The following is an 18,618-nucleotide window of genomic DNA, read 5'->3' as shown; positions in this document are numbered from 1 at the left end:
AATTCATTACGTTTATTAATGGAGGGCTAGGCCGTAGGCGGGGCGAAGGAGGTGCTCTCAGGGTCGTAGTCTCGTCTCCTTGAATTTCGTGTCCTAGGCGCCTCTCTCACCTCACCTTCGTACCGGCCTTTGGTTAAACATTCATTTCGTTTGAGCTGTACTTTCGCGAATGTGAAACGATTTATAGAAATACTGATTTTCAATTCAACTATGACCCTATAATGATTTATGCTTAAGTGAACACCCCTGTTTACAACATGTTGAACCTAAAGTGTTATCTGTTGATTCTAGTTCCGAAAAACGTAATTGGTTTTTAAAAATTAGTGATTAATGGAGCACTACCCCCCGCCCCGCCCGTTTTCTAATCTTGCATGTAGAGATGAAAACAACTCCGCACTTAGCAACAGCTAATCTCATGGCCAGAGGGAAACAAAACTAAACTAAAACGACACCTTAGAGTTTTCAAGAACAGACTTTACAGGTATTACCTACTTTTGTTCTTTGAGTAAAACAATAAAAAAAAAAAAAAACAGCTTAAATCACGACAGGTATCTCAAATACATTCAGAACTTTCAGGGACAGTTGGGAGCTGAGAAAATCTTAAATGTACAAGCTGATGTAATTTCAATTAGAATAGATATGTACAAAAACCAAGAATATAACAACTCCATCCCTCTTTTTGGTGCTAACCTGGGTAAATGAAACACGGATTCAGTGATCAGATGTTAAATAATCTAAAGATATGAAAGTTACTTAACAGTTTCAAGGTGATTTTAGAATAAAATAATAGTGCTGATGTAGTTTTTTGAATGTTGTTGGTAGGGTCCGGAGTCCATGGCCAAGAAAGAATTCTTGAGAGATCTTCCGTGGGAAATGGTGGTTTTGCCTGGACATCAGGCACAGGCATCTAGGGCTGCTCCCCACTGCCCCAGGATTCTGAGGAGCAAGTGATTATATACTTTGGGTTAGGGGAAGTAAAGATAAGGGAGGTTCCAAAAGGACTTGCAAATGTTAAAGAAGACTCAAGATCTCGTAGGTTATAAGGTGATTTAGTTTTATCTACATTTCCTTCTGTCTTTGTTTCCCACATCTGTGTGTACAGTCAAAAACTTATCTTCCTAACTGCCAGATTTTCAAAGATGTGTGCTTCCCAAAACACAGAAATTAGATTATCTTATTAAAGAATATCACATAAAATAATACTGGACTGAAAGTAAAATAACCATATATTTGTTTTTGAGATCTCATCTCTTTCCCTCCCCCCCCCACATTCCCCCTTAGTGTCCCCATTTTTAATGGCTGAAATACTTGGATATGGCATTTATTTTGGTCTTTCTGGAACTGTTTATGAAGCAAAGTATTCTTTAGGGGTACCTGGCTGTTGGTGGAGCATGGGACTCTTGATCTCAAGATAGTAAGTTTGAGCCCCATGTTGGGTACAGAAATTATTTTTTAAAAATTCTTTGATTACCCATTCACACTTCTGTCTTTACTACCACACAAAGTCTGCGTGTTGCTCTCCTCTGCCCTCAATTACCTCAAGCTAGTTTGAATTGCAGACTGAAAGAGTATGAAAATTCAAGGCATTTTAAAGTGGGGTACAGTTTTTAACAAAAGGAATCAAAGAAATGATGTCTAGATTAGTTTTCCTTCTGGACAATTGGTTCCCCTTCCTCCTGGCCTACATACTACACTTATTTCCACCCCTGTTGTGTTCATACTAATTGATCCTATTAATCTTTCAAAACCCAGTTCAGTTTCCACTAGCTATCTTTAACATCTTGGTCTCCTTTTTTGGAGTTTAGAAATTCAATTGCACTTAAAATTACCTTTCATTTCCTTTAGTACCCTGGGTTTCTGGTGCATACAGCATCCAACAGTTAATTAATTGAATCTCTGACTCTTGCCCCCTTCATTTGTACCCATAGTAAACTTTACTCACTTAGGTTTGTGGCTCACTTGGTTTCAAACTAGTAAATCATAGTCACATCATATTATTAAATAGCTAGGTCATAATCTATGGACAGTGTAGGTTTTCCTGCCCTGGAACATTGGGACCAGATCTTAGAGATGGTTTTTAATTTTTATTTATTTACTTTAAAAAAAGATTTTATTTATTCATTTGAGAGAGAGACAGACACAGAGAGAGGGTATGCGTGAGCAGCAGGGGAGGGCAGAGGCAAAGGGAGAAGCAGACTCCCCGCTGAGGAGGGAGCTCTATGCTGGACTCAGTGCCACAACTTTGTGATTATGAACTGAGCCAAAGATAGACGCTTAATGAACTGAGCCATCAGCTGCCCCTAAAGTTGTTTTTTTGAATAATAAACTTCATTAAATAAAGCTAAAGGATTAACAAATATGCACTTGATCAGTAGATTATATAGTACCTATATAGTGCTACCTTGCCCCTGTTGGTGCTCCTTAATTAGGTCTTGTAAGTTATGTTCCCACTATGATTTCCCAATTAATGTTCACCATTCCCCTGTTAGTGCTACCATGTAAGTGGAGAGCTGCATTACTTTCCTCCAGAACTATTCCTAAACTTACCAGGTCTTCTTACTTCAATACTTATTCACTTGTTTAGTATTTATAATGTTCTTACTGTATGCCAGTGCTTATGTTAGATATTTAGAAGGCAGAGATGATTTTGCAGTGTTAAGGAGAGACAAGCAAACCATCAGTTATACTACAGTGGGATAAATGTCGGACATTAGAGGAATATAAAGTAGCCAGATGATGAAAAGAATTTGTTTGCTAAACTAGGGCCTTTGGACTTTAGCCTGAAAGTTCTGGGAAATCACTGAAAAATTTCAACAGGCGATAAAATTCAGACCTGTTTTTCCTAAACAGGAAACAGGTTATTGTGGTCAGTAAAGACAGATTACTTTAGAGGTGGAGCAAGCAAAGAGACAAGGATCAGCTAAAGGGCTAATGCAATGATCCACCATCTATACTGCTGCCACATTAAATCCTTTTAAGGAGTCTCCTGTCATAGAATCTAAACTTTGAGAGCTGAGACATAGTTTACAGATATTCCAATGCAATTCTTTCATTTTTCATGAAGGTAATAGAGGCTGAAAAGAGTACAGGGATTTGCTCATGACCTTTCTGTAGTCCGTGTTAAAACAAATAGTGCTAGAACTCAAGGTTACAATCAATTTCTTCCAAACTCCTGATCATGTTGATATTTTTACCTCATCCCATAAATTGTAAATGTTCTCAATAGCATCTAGAATAGTGAGTTCTTTCCATGAGGTTTTCAATTAATTTTTTCCCCAGATCCAGTGGAGGAATTATTATGTGTGGTTGCCATAGCCTTACAAAACAGATGTCTTAAATAAAAAGACTTGAAAGTTGAAATGATTCCTTTGATCCATAGGCTGCAGAATGAATACCGTATTAGCAGACATGGAAAGAACATTAATCTCATGGTACATCTCCATCAGAGTTCTTGGGTGACCAGGGGTATTGTCAATGAACAGTCATATTTTGAAAGGAATCATTTTTTTCTGAGCATATGCCTTAACAGTGGGCTTGAAAGATTCAGTAAGCCAAGTTACAAAGGGATATGCTGTCATCTAGGCTTTGTTGTTCCATTTATAGAGCACAGGCAGAGTAGATTTAGCATAATTCTTAAAGGCTCTAGGATTTTTGGAATGGCCAGTGAGCATTGGCTTCAACATTAAGAACTACTTGAATCATCAAGATAGTTTAACAGGTTGTTCAAGTTTAACTAATTGTTTCTTATTTGTCCTTTCCCTTTTTGCTTTTAAATGAGTTCACACTTCTTCAGGCCCAAAGGATTCTGAATCAAAAGTGCTGAAATATTTATGGAACTGATCTCAGAACTATTGTAATCTCTTAAAAGTTATGTACACTAGGTAAGAAAGGTCTGAGAAACCTATAGGTCGGGAAAGGTTAGATTAACTTTTGAGAGGCACATGACTTTTGGAAACTACACATCAATGACTGATATAAATTGTAGGAAAACTATAGATGTTTGACATTGGACCCTCTACAATCAGGCTTTATGATAAAATACGTTTATTTTACCTGTCCCTAAGCTTTTGTGCATCCTCAACTCTAGTTCACAAAATTGTTCACCTTCTACAACTCCATTTTTTGACTCAAACTCTTCCTGTCATTAGGCATTCCCTTCCATCTAGTGTTGCCTGTAGAAATTCCACCCTTCAAGGCTTACTTCAAAGGCATCTTAAGTATATCTTGAGCTAGCATTAATTTTTCTCTTCTTTGCTCCTCTTGTACACCACATCCATCATAAGACATAGTGTTCTGCTTACTTAGTTGTGTAATGTCATTGAGTCACACAAGTCGACACTGGAAGGAAGAGCTCTTTGAGATAATCCCATTTTGTTCCCTACATCTGCAAATTTTAGGAGCAGGAATCAAGTCATATCTGTTTTTTTTAAATTTTTGACTTGCCTTCTTCCTTCAGCCTGCACCAAAGTACCTAATTTAATGATTGCGAGGGGCACGCTCACCCTCAGAATCCTGAAAGGGCATACCTCAAGAAGTGTTGTATTTCAGTTTTAATACAAGAATTCGTGTGTAAAATTTTATTGGAATTTTCACTCTGTGGTACATTTTGTAGATTTAGTTAAAGCTTTGATTTTGGTATCATGTATAGTTTTAGGTTTATCTAGAGACATTATAAACGTCTATGTGGAATTTAGACATCTTTCAGCATATTATTAGATGGCATTCATTCTTTAGTAGTTGTAATGAAATCATCCGGTCAAAGCAACCTACATTGTGCAACTTGTTTCTCGCTTATATTTAACTACATTTAAATATCAAACACAGTAAACCTCTTATTTTTCTTGGTTGCTGAAGGTGTATCTCTAAGAGTGTGTCCCTTGATTAAAAAACAAGAAACAGCTCTGAAACGCATTCTGTTTGACCAAAGAGAAACTCCTACTGTTGACTCTTCATTATTACAGCTGACTTTAAGGTATTTTGTTAATTTATTCCAGCAGGTGTCAGTGCTGAGTCGAGGCAAAATCCTTTTTCCAATTGTAAAATTTTAATTAAGAAAATTAATGGTTCAGGCGATGAAAAGATTTTTTTTTTTTTTTTTTTTCCCCTCCTGTTTTCTGTTTCTCAGGAGTTCAAGATTCATTCTTTTCGGCTTCAAAAGAGACGGGGTCTCGCTATGTTGCCCAGGCTGGAGTGCAGTGGCTATTCACAGGCGCGATCCCACTACTGATCAGCACGGGAGTTTTGACCTGCTCCGTTTCCGACCTGGGCCGGTTCACCCCTCCTTAGGCAACCTGGTGGTCCCCCGCTCCCGGGAGGTCACCATATTGATGCCGAACTTAGTGCGGACACCCGATCGGCATAGCGCACTACAGCCCAGAACTCCTGGGCTCAAGCGATCCTCCTGCCTCAGCCTCCCGAGTAGCTGGGACTACAGGCGCGCGCCACCGCGCCCGGCGCTCGAGAGCAGCGCAAGTTAATACTAGAGGCTGAGCTGCATTGACGTCATCAGCCGTGCCGGCCTAGCCTGTTTCCGAGACCGCCCCGATATACTCCCTCGAAACAGCATAGCCGCACTGCGCTCGCGTCATTGGTCGGCACTGCATTCTGGGTAAGCCGTGTCTCGAAAATTTGAAGAGCGCATGCGTGGGGTCGCTCCTTCCTTTTGCCTCGTTGCATCCGAGAGAGCAAGATGGGTCACCAGCAGCTCTACTGGAGCCATCCGAGGAAATTTGGCCAGGGTTCTCGGTCTTGGTAAGAAACAGAATGTGGTTTTAGGGAAGGGTTGCACTCGGTTGTGACGCCGCCAGATCTCTCATGGAGAGGAGTCCGCCGCGCCTCGTGGGGGTAGACCGACTCTGGAGCCGTGACTGCCGCCATTACGGGCCTCTGACGGGTGGCGAAAGATCGGTGGTGCGGGTGGTGGCCCCCGAGTGCGGAATCCTTCCATTTCGGCGGCTCGCAGTAACGCCTTCTCTTCTTACAGCCGCGTCTGCTCAAACCGGCACGGTCTGATCCGGAAATACGGCCTCAATATGTGCCGCCAGTGTTTCCGTCAGTATGCGAAGGATATAGGCTTCATTAAGGTACGCGGCCGCGGGGTTGTCTCCTCCCGGTTCTGTGAGCTGGGAACGTAGATACTTACTTAGAGCTTTCGACCAACAGCGTTTTCTCTCTTAGTTGTTAGCGGGGCTTTTTGGGGTATCGGACAGCACGGTTGAAGAGTTTGGACAGGGTAATGGGATAGATTTTTACAGTCTCACTCCTTTTTACCAGTGGCAGTCAGTTTTAGAAAACACTGGAAATTAAGTTTCAGATCTCTTGAATCGTATCTAGACATTTTCCAGCGAAATACATGTGTTGGCCACTGCCCGGAGACGTGAGATAGCATGTCCTGGAATGAGCTTGAGAATGGGGGCCAGACAGACTTTAGGATTCAAGATAAAATCTCCTGACGTTAGTCCAGTCCCATGAAGTTCCGTTTCTGCCTGAGAAAGATAAATGGCAAGGTTGTTGTGTAAATTAGTTACGCATATGTGGAGCTGTCTTCACTTCTAAAATTTAGATAAATGCCAGAATGTTTTCTTCCCCGTATGGTGAAAACTACCACTTACTTTCTTGGCTCTTTGAGATATACAGTTACTGGTGTTACAGTATGATGTCGGGTAGACACAAAGTAAGTATCCTAGGGTTAGACTTTTAGTTTTGACCACTTAGCAAGTATATGCTTGTTACATTGTGGAAGTTCATGTATCTCACTCGGTGGGGTGGGAGGTGGTGTGTCAGTGATGAGAATGGACTCAAGCCCTTGAGCTAATAGCTTTGTGGCCTGGTTACTCAGAGGGTTAAATGAGTTAACGTACGAATGATTGCTATAGTAGGGTCTCTCACACATTGAATACCAAAGTACTAGCTGTGTGATTAGTTACCTACTTAACCAGCCTGAGGTTTTGGTAAAGATTTTTTTATGTAGTAGTGTTTTCTGGTGGGGAATTTTTTGATGGAAGAAGTGAATACCAGTACTAAAGATTACAGTCTAGAATATAATAGTGGTTTGTGGAACAGCTCATTGTAAACATTCAATACATATTTTAAGATTTTTAGAGCTTGGTGGCTAGTTTGGGTGGGTTAGATTTCTGGTTTGAACCTCACTCTTTTGTAATGAGAGCCAGTGTTTGTGAGAATAAAATAGGTATTTAAATAAACATTTTGGATTAATATCTTTCTTGTCTTTTTTTTTTTTTTTCTTTGCAGTTGGATTAAGTGAACTTCCTTGAATGGGTCATCCAAGATACCTACCTGCAGATAACCAAGATACCTACCTTAATGCCAGCTCATTGTACATAAAATAAAAATCCTCAAATTATGAGTGCTTTAAAGTGAATGGAATGGTCATTTGATTACAGGAATCTCCTTTTTCAAATGTGCTATTTTCTCAACGGTTCATCACCAACATATGTGGCTTACTTTCTTTTAATGTAAAAGTACTCATGTTGAACTCTGCTAAAAATGCCAGCATTGTTTTTATATTTCAAAAAAACATTTTTATTAACATAAAATGGCTTACATATGGGAGCATCCAGCATATAACCCAAGTTAAGTGTCTCATAGGTAATAGATTTGCTGTGGTGAGCTAGGCAGTAGAGATAGAACTGTTGAAACATGTTTTTTTGAAAAACAAAACAAAAAAACTACTACTGAAACCTTGGCATTGCCCAGAGGTGCAGAGGTAGCGGTCCTGGCTTTTGGGGTAATTAACAGATGAAAGACTATAAGTTGGTCAAATGTTTGTATGTGGAAGGAGAGACCGGTGATTAAAAGTTCATGGGTCTTGTCAGCAAAATAAACTTGGATGAGGCAAAGGTGGAAGGAGGGAAACAAGTATGTTGGAAGGCAAGTGATCTTGGCTCGGTCTAGGATAAAAGGGAGTGTTTGAGGTCGTCTACAAACATGGCTTTAGAAGAGCAAGATGACAGGATTTGTTGTAAGCTTGGATGGGGGAGATACAAAATAAAGGATTCTAAGGGTTGGTCCAAGCAATGGGAAGGCTATAGTCCTTCCTGAGTGAGAACTGAAAATGGTTTGGGGAAGAAGAGTTAAGTTTAGGGCATAGTAAGTTGAAGGTGCTTTTAGACTTCCATATGGAGTTCCCAAGTAGATGAGCATTTGGGTACATTACTCTGCAATCGTTGGGAACTTAGGAGTGCTTGTACAATTTTGGTTGTCCTAAGAATATGAATCATACCTGCTAATTTGGGATCTCATTGTAACTAGAAGAGATCTAATTCCTAAAATCTAGGGAAAATCTATGGAGTGAATAATATATGAACAGGACTGTTGTGGGTTACTCCGGGACAGGTGGGAAGATGAAAAGACTGCAGGAGAAACCAAGAGAATGGCATACCAGAAGCCAAGCAGGGAGTGATCAGCTAACTTTCTAATAAACTTGGGTTGATACCGTGTCTTCTCAGGAAGGGAAGTGCGGCTAGAAATAAGTGGAACAGACCCCTTAACTGATGGTGGTTAAGCTATCTGCAAAGTTTCAAAAACATGACAAATGTATTGCTACTGTAGGTGCTCATGGAAGTTGGGGACAACTGAAGCTTAACTATGATGAGCTTTTTGGCAAATATACCTTTGCTCCTAACCTTGCCCAGGAGTAGAGGATAATAAACCGCAGTTGCTGCTGGAGAGATGTTTGGGGAAGAGCCAGATTTCAAACTGTAATGTGTAAAGAATATTGGAATATACCAAAGAATATTGGAAGAAGAGCTTGAAGGTGTAGGAAAGTTTCTGGTAAGGGAATGGAGCTGCTATCGCAGATAGGGTGGTTAAGACCCGTACTAGCTGAGCAAATGTGGAAATTTCAGATGTGATAAGACTCCTACATCTGAACTCTGGTCTGGTGGGATGGTGCTATGTAAATACTTGCTCCCATATGTATTGTGTGTTGGCCAAGGGGACATGCCCTAGCCAGTCCTGGCCCTGTGTGTATGAGAGAATGGGAAGGCTGGTGTGGATTAGGTGGTCTGACTTCTCTTCTAGGAGTTGAATAACTTACTGCTTAAGACTTAACATGTATGTGCCAGAAAGGCTGAGTGCCTTAAGTGCGCTATTTTTTTTCAAGTCACAGACTTTTTCATAGAATGCTCATTATACCACTGAGGAAAACAGGCTTAGAGTTGCAGTTATTTCATTACCAAAGTCTACCCAAGTAAAGTGATCAGAACTGGTCTAGAACTAGAGACTGTCCAATATCAAAGCTAATGTTCTTACTGCCTACTACACACTCTTCCCCAGAAACAATTATATTAAGGCAGGAATTATTTCCATGTTTACTGCAGCACATAGCAACTGCCTTGTATATTAATAGTAGGTCCTTAATTGTTGAGTTAAATTACCTACTAAATGAATGTTCAATGATGTTGATAGCAAAATACGACAAATCCATGACAAATCCAAACAACCATTGGAGCATAGAGAATATATTCTTAGATTTTGGGTCCCTTGACTTACTAAATTAGATCTGTATGGGATCTGTCAAGGACCTGCCAAGATTTTTGTTCAGCTTATTACTGAAACCAGTAAACTTTCAGCCTGTTCAAACAATTAAAAAACATTCCTAGTAGGTGAACCAAGGATGTTGAAATGAGCTTACAAATAAGTGTAAAACTGGCCTTTTCAACAGGAGAGGGAAATAATTTGTCCACTGGGCAGAATTAGAAGTTGTCTCTGGGCAAGTATGTAACCTTCGGGCTGTAGACTACCTGGAACACAAAGGCTTGGGCCCTCACCCCAAGATTGTGCTAGCCAGAGCTCTGATTTCCTTGAAAGACATCAGCAAACTTTTGGTCCATTTCAAAATCAGAATTTTTCTCCATGGATTCTCAGACTTTTACCTATAATTGGTAAAATTTTCAAGTTCATGTATTGTGTCAGGCACAATGCTTTACTGGAATTAGACTCTTTATAATATAACTCTGTGAGGTATAGCTCCTTTATTTTACAAATGAGGCAACTGAGGCAAAAAGAATAAGTAACTTTTCCAAGATAGTATTGTAAGTGAAGTTCAAACTAAATAGAGTATCTCCAGAACTGCTGTTAACATTAAACTATAAATGTCCAGCATTTATGAAAAGCTTTGGTAAATTTTAGTAGTCTTTAAAATAACCTACTAGAGAAATAAATTTCAATACAAAGTAGAAAATTGCACATGTGGTGCAATTTCACAATGGTAAAAAACAAATGACACAGAAAATACAAGGAAATATACCAGTATATTAGCAGTGATTGTCTTTGGGTGATAGAATTACAGGTAATTTGTTTTGAAGCAGTTAGATTTAAGATTTATTTTGGGACGGGGTATCCAGTGAGTACTGCAGTATCTAGTGCCCCTGCTACTAATATTGCTAATGAGGCTTCTGCTCCTTCCCAAACAGCTCATTCCATTTTTAGACTGCTCTGGTAGCAAATTTTTTCTTAGCCTTGCTATGATTCTTTCCATTGATTTCCACCCACTGGTACTACTTCTTTGTGCTCTGGTACAAAAGAAGTCTAATCTCTTTTTTCTGCAAGAAAAAAAATTAAATATTTAGGCATGGGGGCTCTTGTGTTTTTCCAGAATCTTCTTAGTTCAGGTTAATTTGTGATTATTTCAACTGTCCCTCATAAGACACGATTTAAAGCTATCTCTGGTATTCTCTGAATTAATTCCACTCCATCTAGATCCTGATAGTGCCTGACATGACACTTTTCACAGGGCAGGCATGCAGTAAAAATTTGATGATTGAATGAATGAGCAGATTTGATTGACTTTAATTTGGCTGGGCATCAGTGTGTCTTCATTTTTTATGGGCCCTCTTTTATCATTACAGAAAGGCCAGAGACCATAGCCTTGGACAGCTATCTCCATGGCTAATGCCCCTGACAGTTTTAAAGCAGTCTGCTTTGCATAAGTTCTGCCTAGGACATAGTTCTTGTTGAAAACTATCCTTAATAATTGGTGCCTTAGAGATGTGGACTTTTAGATAGGCAAAACAAAGCTCTTCTAGGGTATAATTAAGAAGGGTTTAACAAGGTGTTCAAATTCCCCGAATATCCACAGAAGTTGAAAAAAGGAAAAAGGAAAAGAAGGCTGAGCTACTAGATGTTTTTCAAGAGTTAATTTAGAAAATTAAAGGCTCAATTTGTTGATATCACTGAATATATGTTGTACAGGAGTGAAAGCTATATAGGAGCCAAGATTAGATTACTACCTGTGCTAGTTGCAGGTGTCCTTTGTCTTTCAGAGCTTTAACAGAATTGAGATTGGAAGTGACAAGCTTAATCTAGATGGGCTAATTATCATTTAATGTCTCAATTTATAGCCATTTGGTTAATTAGAAAATATGTTAAAGAAGCCAGGCTGACTTTTTTGTTTACTGAAAATCCTTTTGTTAAATTTAACCTGTTATGTATGTTGATGGTGACCACTTCCTCGGGCTGATTCCTATGAACAAATGCTGGATTCCCTGATGTATTGGAAGGCCTGTAGAACCATAGTGCCTTCCTCTTCCCTTCATCACTTCTGCCACCATACCATCCCCCCCAGACCCCACCCCAATTGCCCTCGTTGTTCTTAGTCCCCTTAGGCTCTGGACACCTTTTCATTCTGCCTAGAAAGAGATCCCTGTCTGTGTGTTTGGGAATCACTGATCTTGGAGCAGGGACTAAAATGTTAGTGGATCTGGAAGTGGTTGGTGAGGATCTCAAGTGGACTCCATTCCTATGGTTCAAAGGACACATTCAAGGAAGCTGTGCTCTGGGCTAAAATGACCCAATATTGTCTTCACTTCTGAATGTGTGCCATTGATTACTTTCCTGGGCTCCTTTCTTCAGACCCTCGCCCTCCCATGTTGCTGTGGGTAACTCCTCCAGTGTCACCAGGGATTTTGATATCATTGGTGAGCTCCCTTGGTCAGACAGCAGGGTGCTACTCAGCTGTTTTATTGTAAGGCTTTGCTAATTCACATAATCTTAAAATATCTCCATAATAGCATTTACCAATAAGAAAAGGAGGGGTGAATGTCCATTGATAGAGGTTGAACAGAGTGGCTGAAGTCTGGAGGAAAGGGAGGAGTGAAATGTCCACAAGGCAGGGAGAGAGTGGGGCTAGTGTTAAGAGAAAAATCATGCCTTCTCGGGTGCCTGGGTGTCTCAGTCAGTTAATAAGCCAACTCTTGATTTCGGCTCAGGTTATGATCTCGGGGTCCTGGGATCAAGCTCCGCTGAGGGCTCCACACTAAATGGGGAGTCTGCTTCAAGATTCTCTTTCCTTCTGCCCCTCCCCCTGCTCATATATACATACTCTCTCTAAAATAAGTAAGTAAGTAAATAAATCTTTTAAAAAACAATGCCTTCTTTCTGTTTGTCTATTACCATGGTTCTGGAGCCAGTAATGTGGGATATCACTGATTTCTCTGAACATAGTTTAGGACAGGTTTAAATTCAGGAGCTGACATTGTAACCTCTACTCTGTATAATCTAGGTTTCAGAATAGGATCTCTGTGAGTGTGTTTATGGTTTTTGATGATGTAGCAACGAAAGGAAAGAACAGTTTTGTTTAATAAAGTTGTAAGAGTATAAGTACCAGTAGCCAAATGCACATTATACAACCCAATAATAATTATGCTGATCGTGTAAACAGCTCCCCTGTGTAGACTAGCTGAGCCTCCATCACTGAACATCAAGCATTAACAGCAGGCGCTACAAAAATCAATAAAACTTCACCCAGGGAACCGAAGATATGTAGGTTACTAAAACTCCTAACAGTTAGCCATAAATAATGATATCTCATTATATTAATGCTAAAGGAGGTTTTGTTTTATTTCCTAAATAATAAAGAGATTACACATTAAAGCAATAGTTGACAAAGTGATAAACATTCATGGCAGCAAAGACAGATCAATAAAAGCACAAAATAAGAAATGGAACCTGTTTCTTGGCAATCTCATTAGCTGAACTTCATAGACTGAGTCTGGTCTACCTTGTGTTCTCTTTTTACATATCCACAAATTCCATTTTATGATGGCATTTGTGCATCTGTTCTTTCTTTGATGCTAATTAACTCCTATTACTATTCATGAAGATTAAGTGTGGACATCTAGCACTGATGATGTATTCAGCCAATCACCACAGGAAAAGGTTTGTGCAAATGAGTTCAAATATGGAACTTTCCTTGTAGGTAATCTCTTTAAACACAATTTCCTTTAAAGTTTTCTACATAGTCAGGAGTCTTTGTTATCTGTTTCCTGAGTATTCTAGCTTCTTTATTACTGACGGAGCAAATCATGACATTGAGTGCTCCTCATTTGGGTCCTTCATTATAGGTTTTCTAAATAATCTTATCCTTTTTTTACTGACTTTAATTTCTTCTTGAAAGCCCTGCCACAAAGTTAAAAGCTGCTAAGTTGAAAAAAATTCCATTAATTTTATTGGAAAAAAGTTATGATGTATTCCATTGTGCCAGAAGATTCTCAAGTAATTTTCATAAATAGGAAAATATACCAATTAAACAATTAAAGAAAGCTTATAAAAGTAATAACAATTTAAAAGGATGCTGACACCAAATGGTGTACAGAAATTCAATTCTGGCACAGATTCCCAATTTTAAAAAGTGCAATCTCAAAACACTATGGGGTTAGTGTCTTGGGCATCCCAACGGGTGGCTTTTTCTGGAGACCAGTGTCCTATTTTCATTGCTGCTTTCCCTGTTCCAGTGTCCTTGCAACATTCAGGCTCTTGATTCAAGAGTGTTAGGCCTGCAGATAGAGGTATGTAGCACTTCTGTGACTGACCGACCATTCAATCTTAGGATAGCACACCGAGGAAAAACAGAAATGAGTAAAACCAGACTGTTCTCCTTTATGGAGAATATTATTTATGGAATGAACTGTCAGTAAGAATATCTTTTGTGTGTTTGTCATATATTACCTTTTACTGACATTTATCCTTCCAATTCATTCTAAACTTTTTAAAACTGGTGTGTCTCTCTCTTTAAATATTTTTTTTTCTTAAATTTGAATACAGAGAAGATGGTGGAATAGTAGAAGACATAAATTTTGTCTAGTCCCAGAAATTCAGCTAGATAGTTATCAAACAACTCTGAACACCTACAAACTCAACAGGAGATGGAAGAGAAGAACAACAGCAATTCTAGGAACAGAAAATTGACCACTTTCTGGAAGGTAGGATGTGCAGAGAAGTAAATCCCAAACAATGGGAAGATAGACTGTGGTGGGAGGGGCTGGCTTCTGGCAAGTGGTGGAGCAGTGGAGCACAAAATCAGAACTTTTAGAAGTCTTCCACTGAGGTACATTGCTTCAGAGGCTACGTGGGGGGTGGCGAGATCGGGGAGTGGAGCCCTCGCAGGACTCTCAGGGGTCACAGAAGGACTGGGGGTGTCTGAGTGTGACAGAGCTGCTAAGTATATGAGTGGGGAATCTGGCTGCAGAGACAGAGCCGAGGAAGGGCTATCAACTCTGGGTTACCTTAAACCATGATCTGAGGCAAGTCAGGCCACTGCTCTTTGAGCAGGGACTCCACAAGTGGCAGATCTAGGGAGACCCTCCCCCATTCCTCCCCCAGGGGAGTGGCGTGGCAGCATGCTGCAGGAATCTGCTGGGTTTGGAGACTCCTAACGGGGCTGTGTGCCTGTGATAGAAACACTTGGTCACAGGCCGGGTGAGTTTAGAGCGTGGCTGGAGACCAGGGAGATGGGAGGGATTGACTGCTTTTCTCTGAGGACACACTGAGGACTGGGACCCTGAGCTCTTGGCTCCTACCAGGCCGGAGATTGGGAGGCTGCCATTTTCATTCTTCTCCAAAGATGTAGGGAAAGCTATTCAGGGAACAAAAGCTCCTGAGACCAAAATCAAGCAGATTACTTAGCCTGGCCCCTGGCAAGGGTGGTGCAATTCCGACTTGGGCAAAGACATTTGAGAACCACTGCAACAGGCCCCTCCCCCAGAAGATCAGCAAGAACATCCAGCCAAGACCAAGTTTATTGATCAATGAGAACTGCAAAACACCAGAGCTAGGGGAATACAGCACATAGAATTCATAACTTTTTAAACATGATTCGTTAGTCTTTCAAAGTTAAAATTTTTAAATTTTAGTTAATTCTATTTTTTGAAATTTTCCTCTTTTCTATTTTAACCTCTTTTAACTATTTTATCTTATCAACCTTTTTAAAAATCTTTTTAAATTTTCATTTAAAATTTAATGGATAAATGTCAGGATTTAGTCATATTCTATCTCATCATTGTGTTTAAACTTATTTCTTGTATACATATACATTTATCTTTCTTTAAAATTTTGGGATACAGTTTCTTCTAATATACCAAAATATCTAAATCTAGCATATGGCTTTGTTCTAGTCTCCAGCCTCATCATATTCTCTCCTTTTTTCTTCTTTTCTCAACCAACTTCTTACCTCATCAATTCCTTCCTTAAAATAATTTTTAATTTTCATCGTTATAGTCATATTCCATCCCTTCATCGTGTTTACCCTTATTTTTGTATATATATATAAGATTCTCTTTCTTTAAAATTTTGGGAGGCAGTTTCTTCTAACAGAACAAAATACACCCCAAATCAAGTGTGTAGCTCTGTTCTACTCACCAGCCTAATCATGTGTGTGTGTGTGTATATATATATTCTTTTCCTTTCTTCTCCCCCTGGTTTTGGTCTCTTCTGATTTGGTTAGTGTATATTTTTCTGGGGTGGTTGTTACCCTTTGAATATTTTGTTCTCTCATTCTTCTGTTCTCTAGATAAAATGACAAGGCTGAAAAACTCATCTCAAAAAAAACAAAAACAAAAACAAGAGGCAGTACCAACTGCTAGGGACCTAATCAATATGGGCGTTAATAAGATGTTAGAACAAGAGTTCAGAATGACAATTATAAAGATGCTAGCTGGGCTTGAAAAAAGCATAGAAGATACTAGAGAATCCCTTTATGGAGAAATAAAGTCCCTTTCTGGAAAAATTAAAGAACTAAAATCTAACCAAGTTGAAATTTAAAAAAAGCTATTACTGAGGAGCAATAAAGAATGGAGTTTCTTACTGCTAGGATAAATGAGGCAGAAGAGAGCAGTAGTGATATAGAACCAAATGATGGAGAATAAAGAAGCTGAGAAAAAGAGAGATCAACAACTACTGGATCACGAGGGGAGAATTCGAGAGATAAGTAATGCCATGAGACAAAACAATATTAGAATAATTGGGATCCCAGAAAAAGAAGAAAGAGAGAGAGGGCAGAAGACATATTGAAGCAAATTATAGCAGAGAACTTCCCTAATTTGGGGAAGGGAATAAGCGTAAAAATCTAGGACACACAGAGAACCCCCCTCAAAATCAATAAAAATAGGTCAACATCCTGTCATCTAATAGTACAACTTACAAGTCTCAGAGACAAAGGGAAAATTACACTATCACTAGTCATATTCCCTATGCTGTGCCCTTTATTACTGTGCCTTACTCATTTTATAACTGGAAGCCTGTATCCTCCACTCCCCTTCACCTGTTTTGCCCATCCCTCACTATCCTGATCTTTTCTGAAAATCATAGATTTATTCTCTGTACTTATAGGTCTTATTCTGCTTTTTGCTTATTCATTCCTTTTGTTTTTTAGATTCCATATATAAGTGACATTATATGATATTTACCTCAGTCTGACTTATTTCACTTAGCATAATATGCTCTAGGTCCATCTAGGTTATTGCAAATGGCACGATCTCATCCTATTTTATGGTTGAGTAATATCCCATGGCATGCTTGCTCATGTGATTGTGCATGTGCATGTGTGTGTGTACACCAAACTTTCCCTATCAATTTTTTCACATTATTATTTCCCCATCTATCAATGGACACTTAGATTGCTTCCATATCTTGGCTATTGTAAATAAAGCTTCAATAAACATAGGCGTGCATGTATCTTTTCAAATCAGTGTTTTCATTTTCGCTAGGTAAATACCCAGAACTGGAATTATGTTCTATTTTTAATACTTTGAGGAACTTCCATACTGTTTTCCACAGTGGCTGCACCAATTTCTATTCCCACTAACAGTGCATGAGGGATCCTTCTTCTCTGTGCCCTCTCCAATACTTGCTATTTCTTGTTTGTGATTTAGCCATTCTCACAGGTGTGAGGTGATACCTTATTGTGGTTTTGGTTTTCATTTCCCTGATGATTAGTGAGGATGAACATCGTTTCATGTGTCTTTTGGCCATCTATATGTCTATTCAGGTCCTCTGCCCATTTTTAAAGCAGTTTTTGTTTTGTTTTGTTTTTGGTGTTCTGTAAATTCTTTACATATTTTGGTTTTTCACTCTTTATAAGATAAATCTTTAGCAGATTTCTTCTCCCATTCACTAGGTTGCCTTTTTGCTTTATTGATGGTTTTCTTTGCTGTGCAAGCACATTTTATTTTGATGTAGTCCCTTTTATTTTGTTTCCCTTGCCTCAGGAGACATATCTAGAAAAACCTTGTTATTGCTGATGTCAGAGGAATGACTGCCTGTGCTCTCTTCTAGAATTCTTATGGTTTCAGGTCTTACATTTAGGTCTTTAATCTATTTGGAGTTTATTTTTGTGTAAGAAAGTGGTCCAGGTTCATTCTTTTACATGGAGTATTCCCAGCACCATTTACTGAAGAGACTGTATTTTCCCCATTGCATATACTTGCTTCCTTCATCGTAGATTAATTGACCATATAGCTGTGGGCTTATTTCTGGGCTCTCTATTTTGTTTAATTGATCTGTGTGCTAAATTTTTTTAAAAAATTGAGGTGTAACTGACATTTAATATTGTATAAGCTTCAGGTGTACCACATATTGATGGATACATTTATATATTGCATTAGGGTTATCACAGCATTAGGTAACATCTCCAACATTTCACGTAATTATCATTTCATTCTGTGGTGGGAACATTAAGATCTAGTTTCTTAGCAACTTTGAAGTATATAATGCAGTATTGTTGTAATCACAATGCAGTGCATTCAATCCGCAGAACTTGCTCATCTTCTGACTGCAAGTTTGTACCCTTTGAGCAACTTCTCCCTGATTCCCCCTATCCCACAGCCCCTGGCAAGCACCAACCTATTCTTTATTTCTACCAGTTTGATTTTTTCAGTTTGCACATATAAATGATATCAAACAGTATTTGTCTTTTTCAGTCTGACTTATCTCACTTAGCATAATACCCTCAAGGTTCCATCCATGTCATAAATGACATAATTTCCTTCTTTTTCATGGCTGAATAATACTCTTTGTTTATATATATATACAGATTCATATATATGTGTGTATATATACACACACACATACATACATATATTTATATATTCTCACATCTTCTTTGTTCATTCATCCCCTTGATAGATGCTTACATTGTTTTCATATTTTGGCTATTATGAATAAAATATTGGGATACAGATACCTCTTGATATCCTTTCATTTCCTTTGGATATATATCTAGAATGGGATATCTGGATCATATATGATAGTTCTATTTTTAATATTTTGAGGAAACTCCATACCGTTTTCCATAGTGACTGCACCAATTTGCAAGCCCCCAAC

The 18,618-nt window shown here is 38.9% G+C and overlaps 1 protein-coding gene across 1 annotated transcript; it reads left to right on the top strand.

The window, feature by feature from the left end:
• Positions 1–5,639: 5,639 nt before the first annotated feature.
• On the top strand, positions 5,640–7,376 carry RPS29 (ribosomal protein S29). The gene is made up of 3 exons (XM_059371265.1): positions 5,640–5,751; positions 5,984–6,083; positions 7,252–7,376. Exons 1-3 carry the CDS (start codon positions 5,690–5,692, stop codon positions 7,258–7,260), a joined length of 171 nt encoding a protein of 56 aa, XP_059227248.1. The 5' UTR covers positions 5,640–5,689; the 3' UTR covers positions 7,261–7,376.
• The last annotated feature ends 11,242 nt before the right edge of the window (positions 7,377–18,618 follow it).

Source organism: Mustela nigripes, chromosome 13, assembly GCF_022355385.1.
Source record: "Mustela nigripes isolate SB6536 chromosome 13, MUSNIG.SB6536, whole genome shotgun sequence".
Classification (NCBI taxonomy): domain Eukaryota; kingdom Metazoa; phylum Chordata; class Mammalia; order Carnivora; family Mustelidae; genus Mustela; species Mustela nigripes.
The sequence above is the reverse complement of the archived record's forward strand: the minus strand, read 5'-3'. Positions and strand labels throughout refer to the sequence as shown.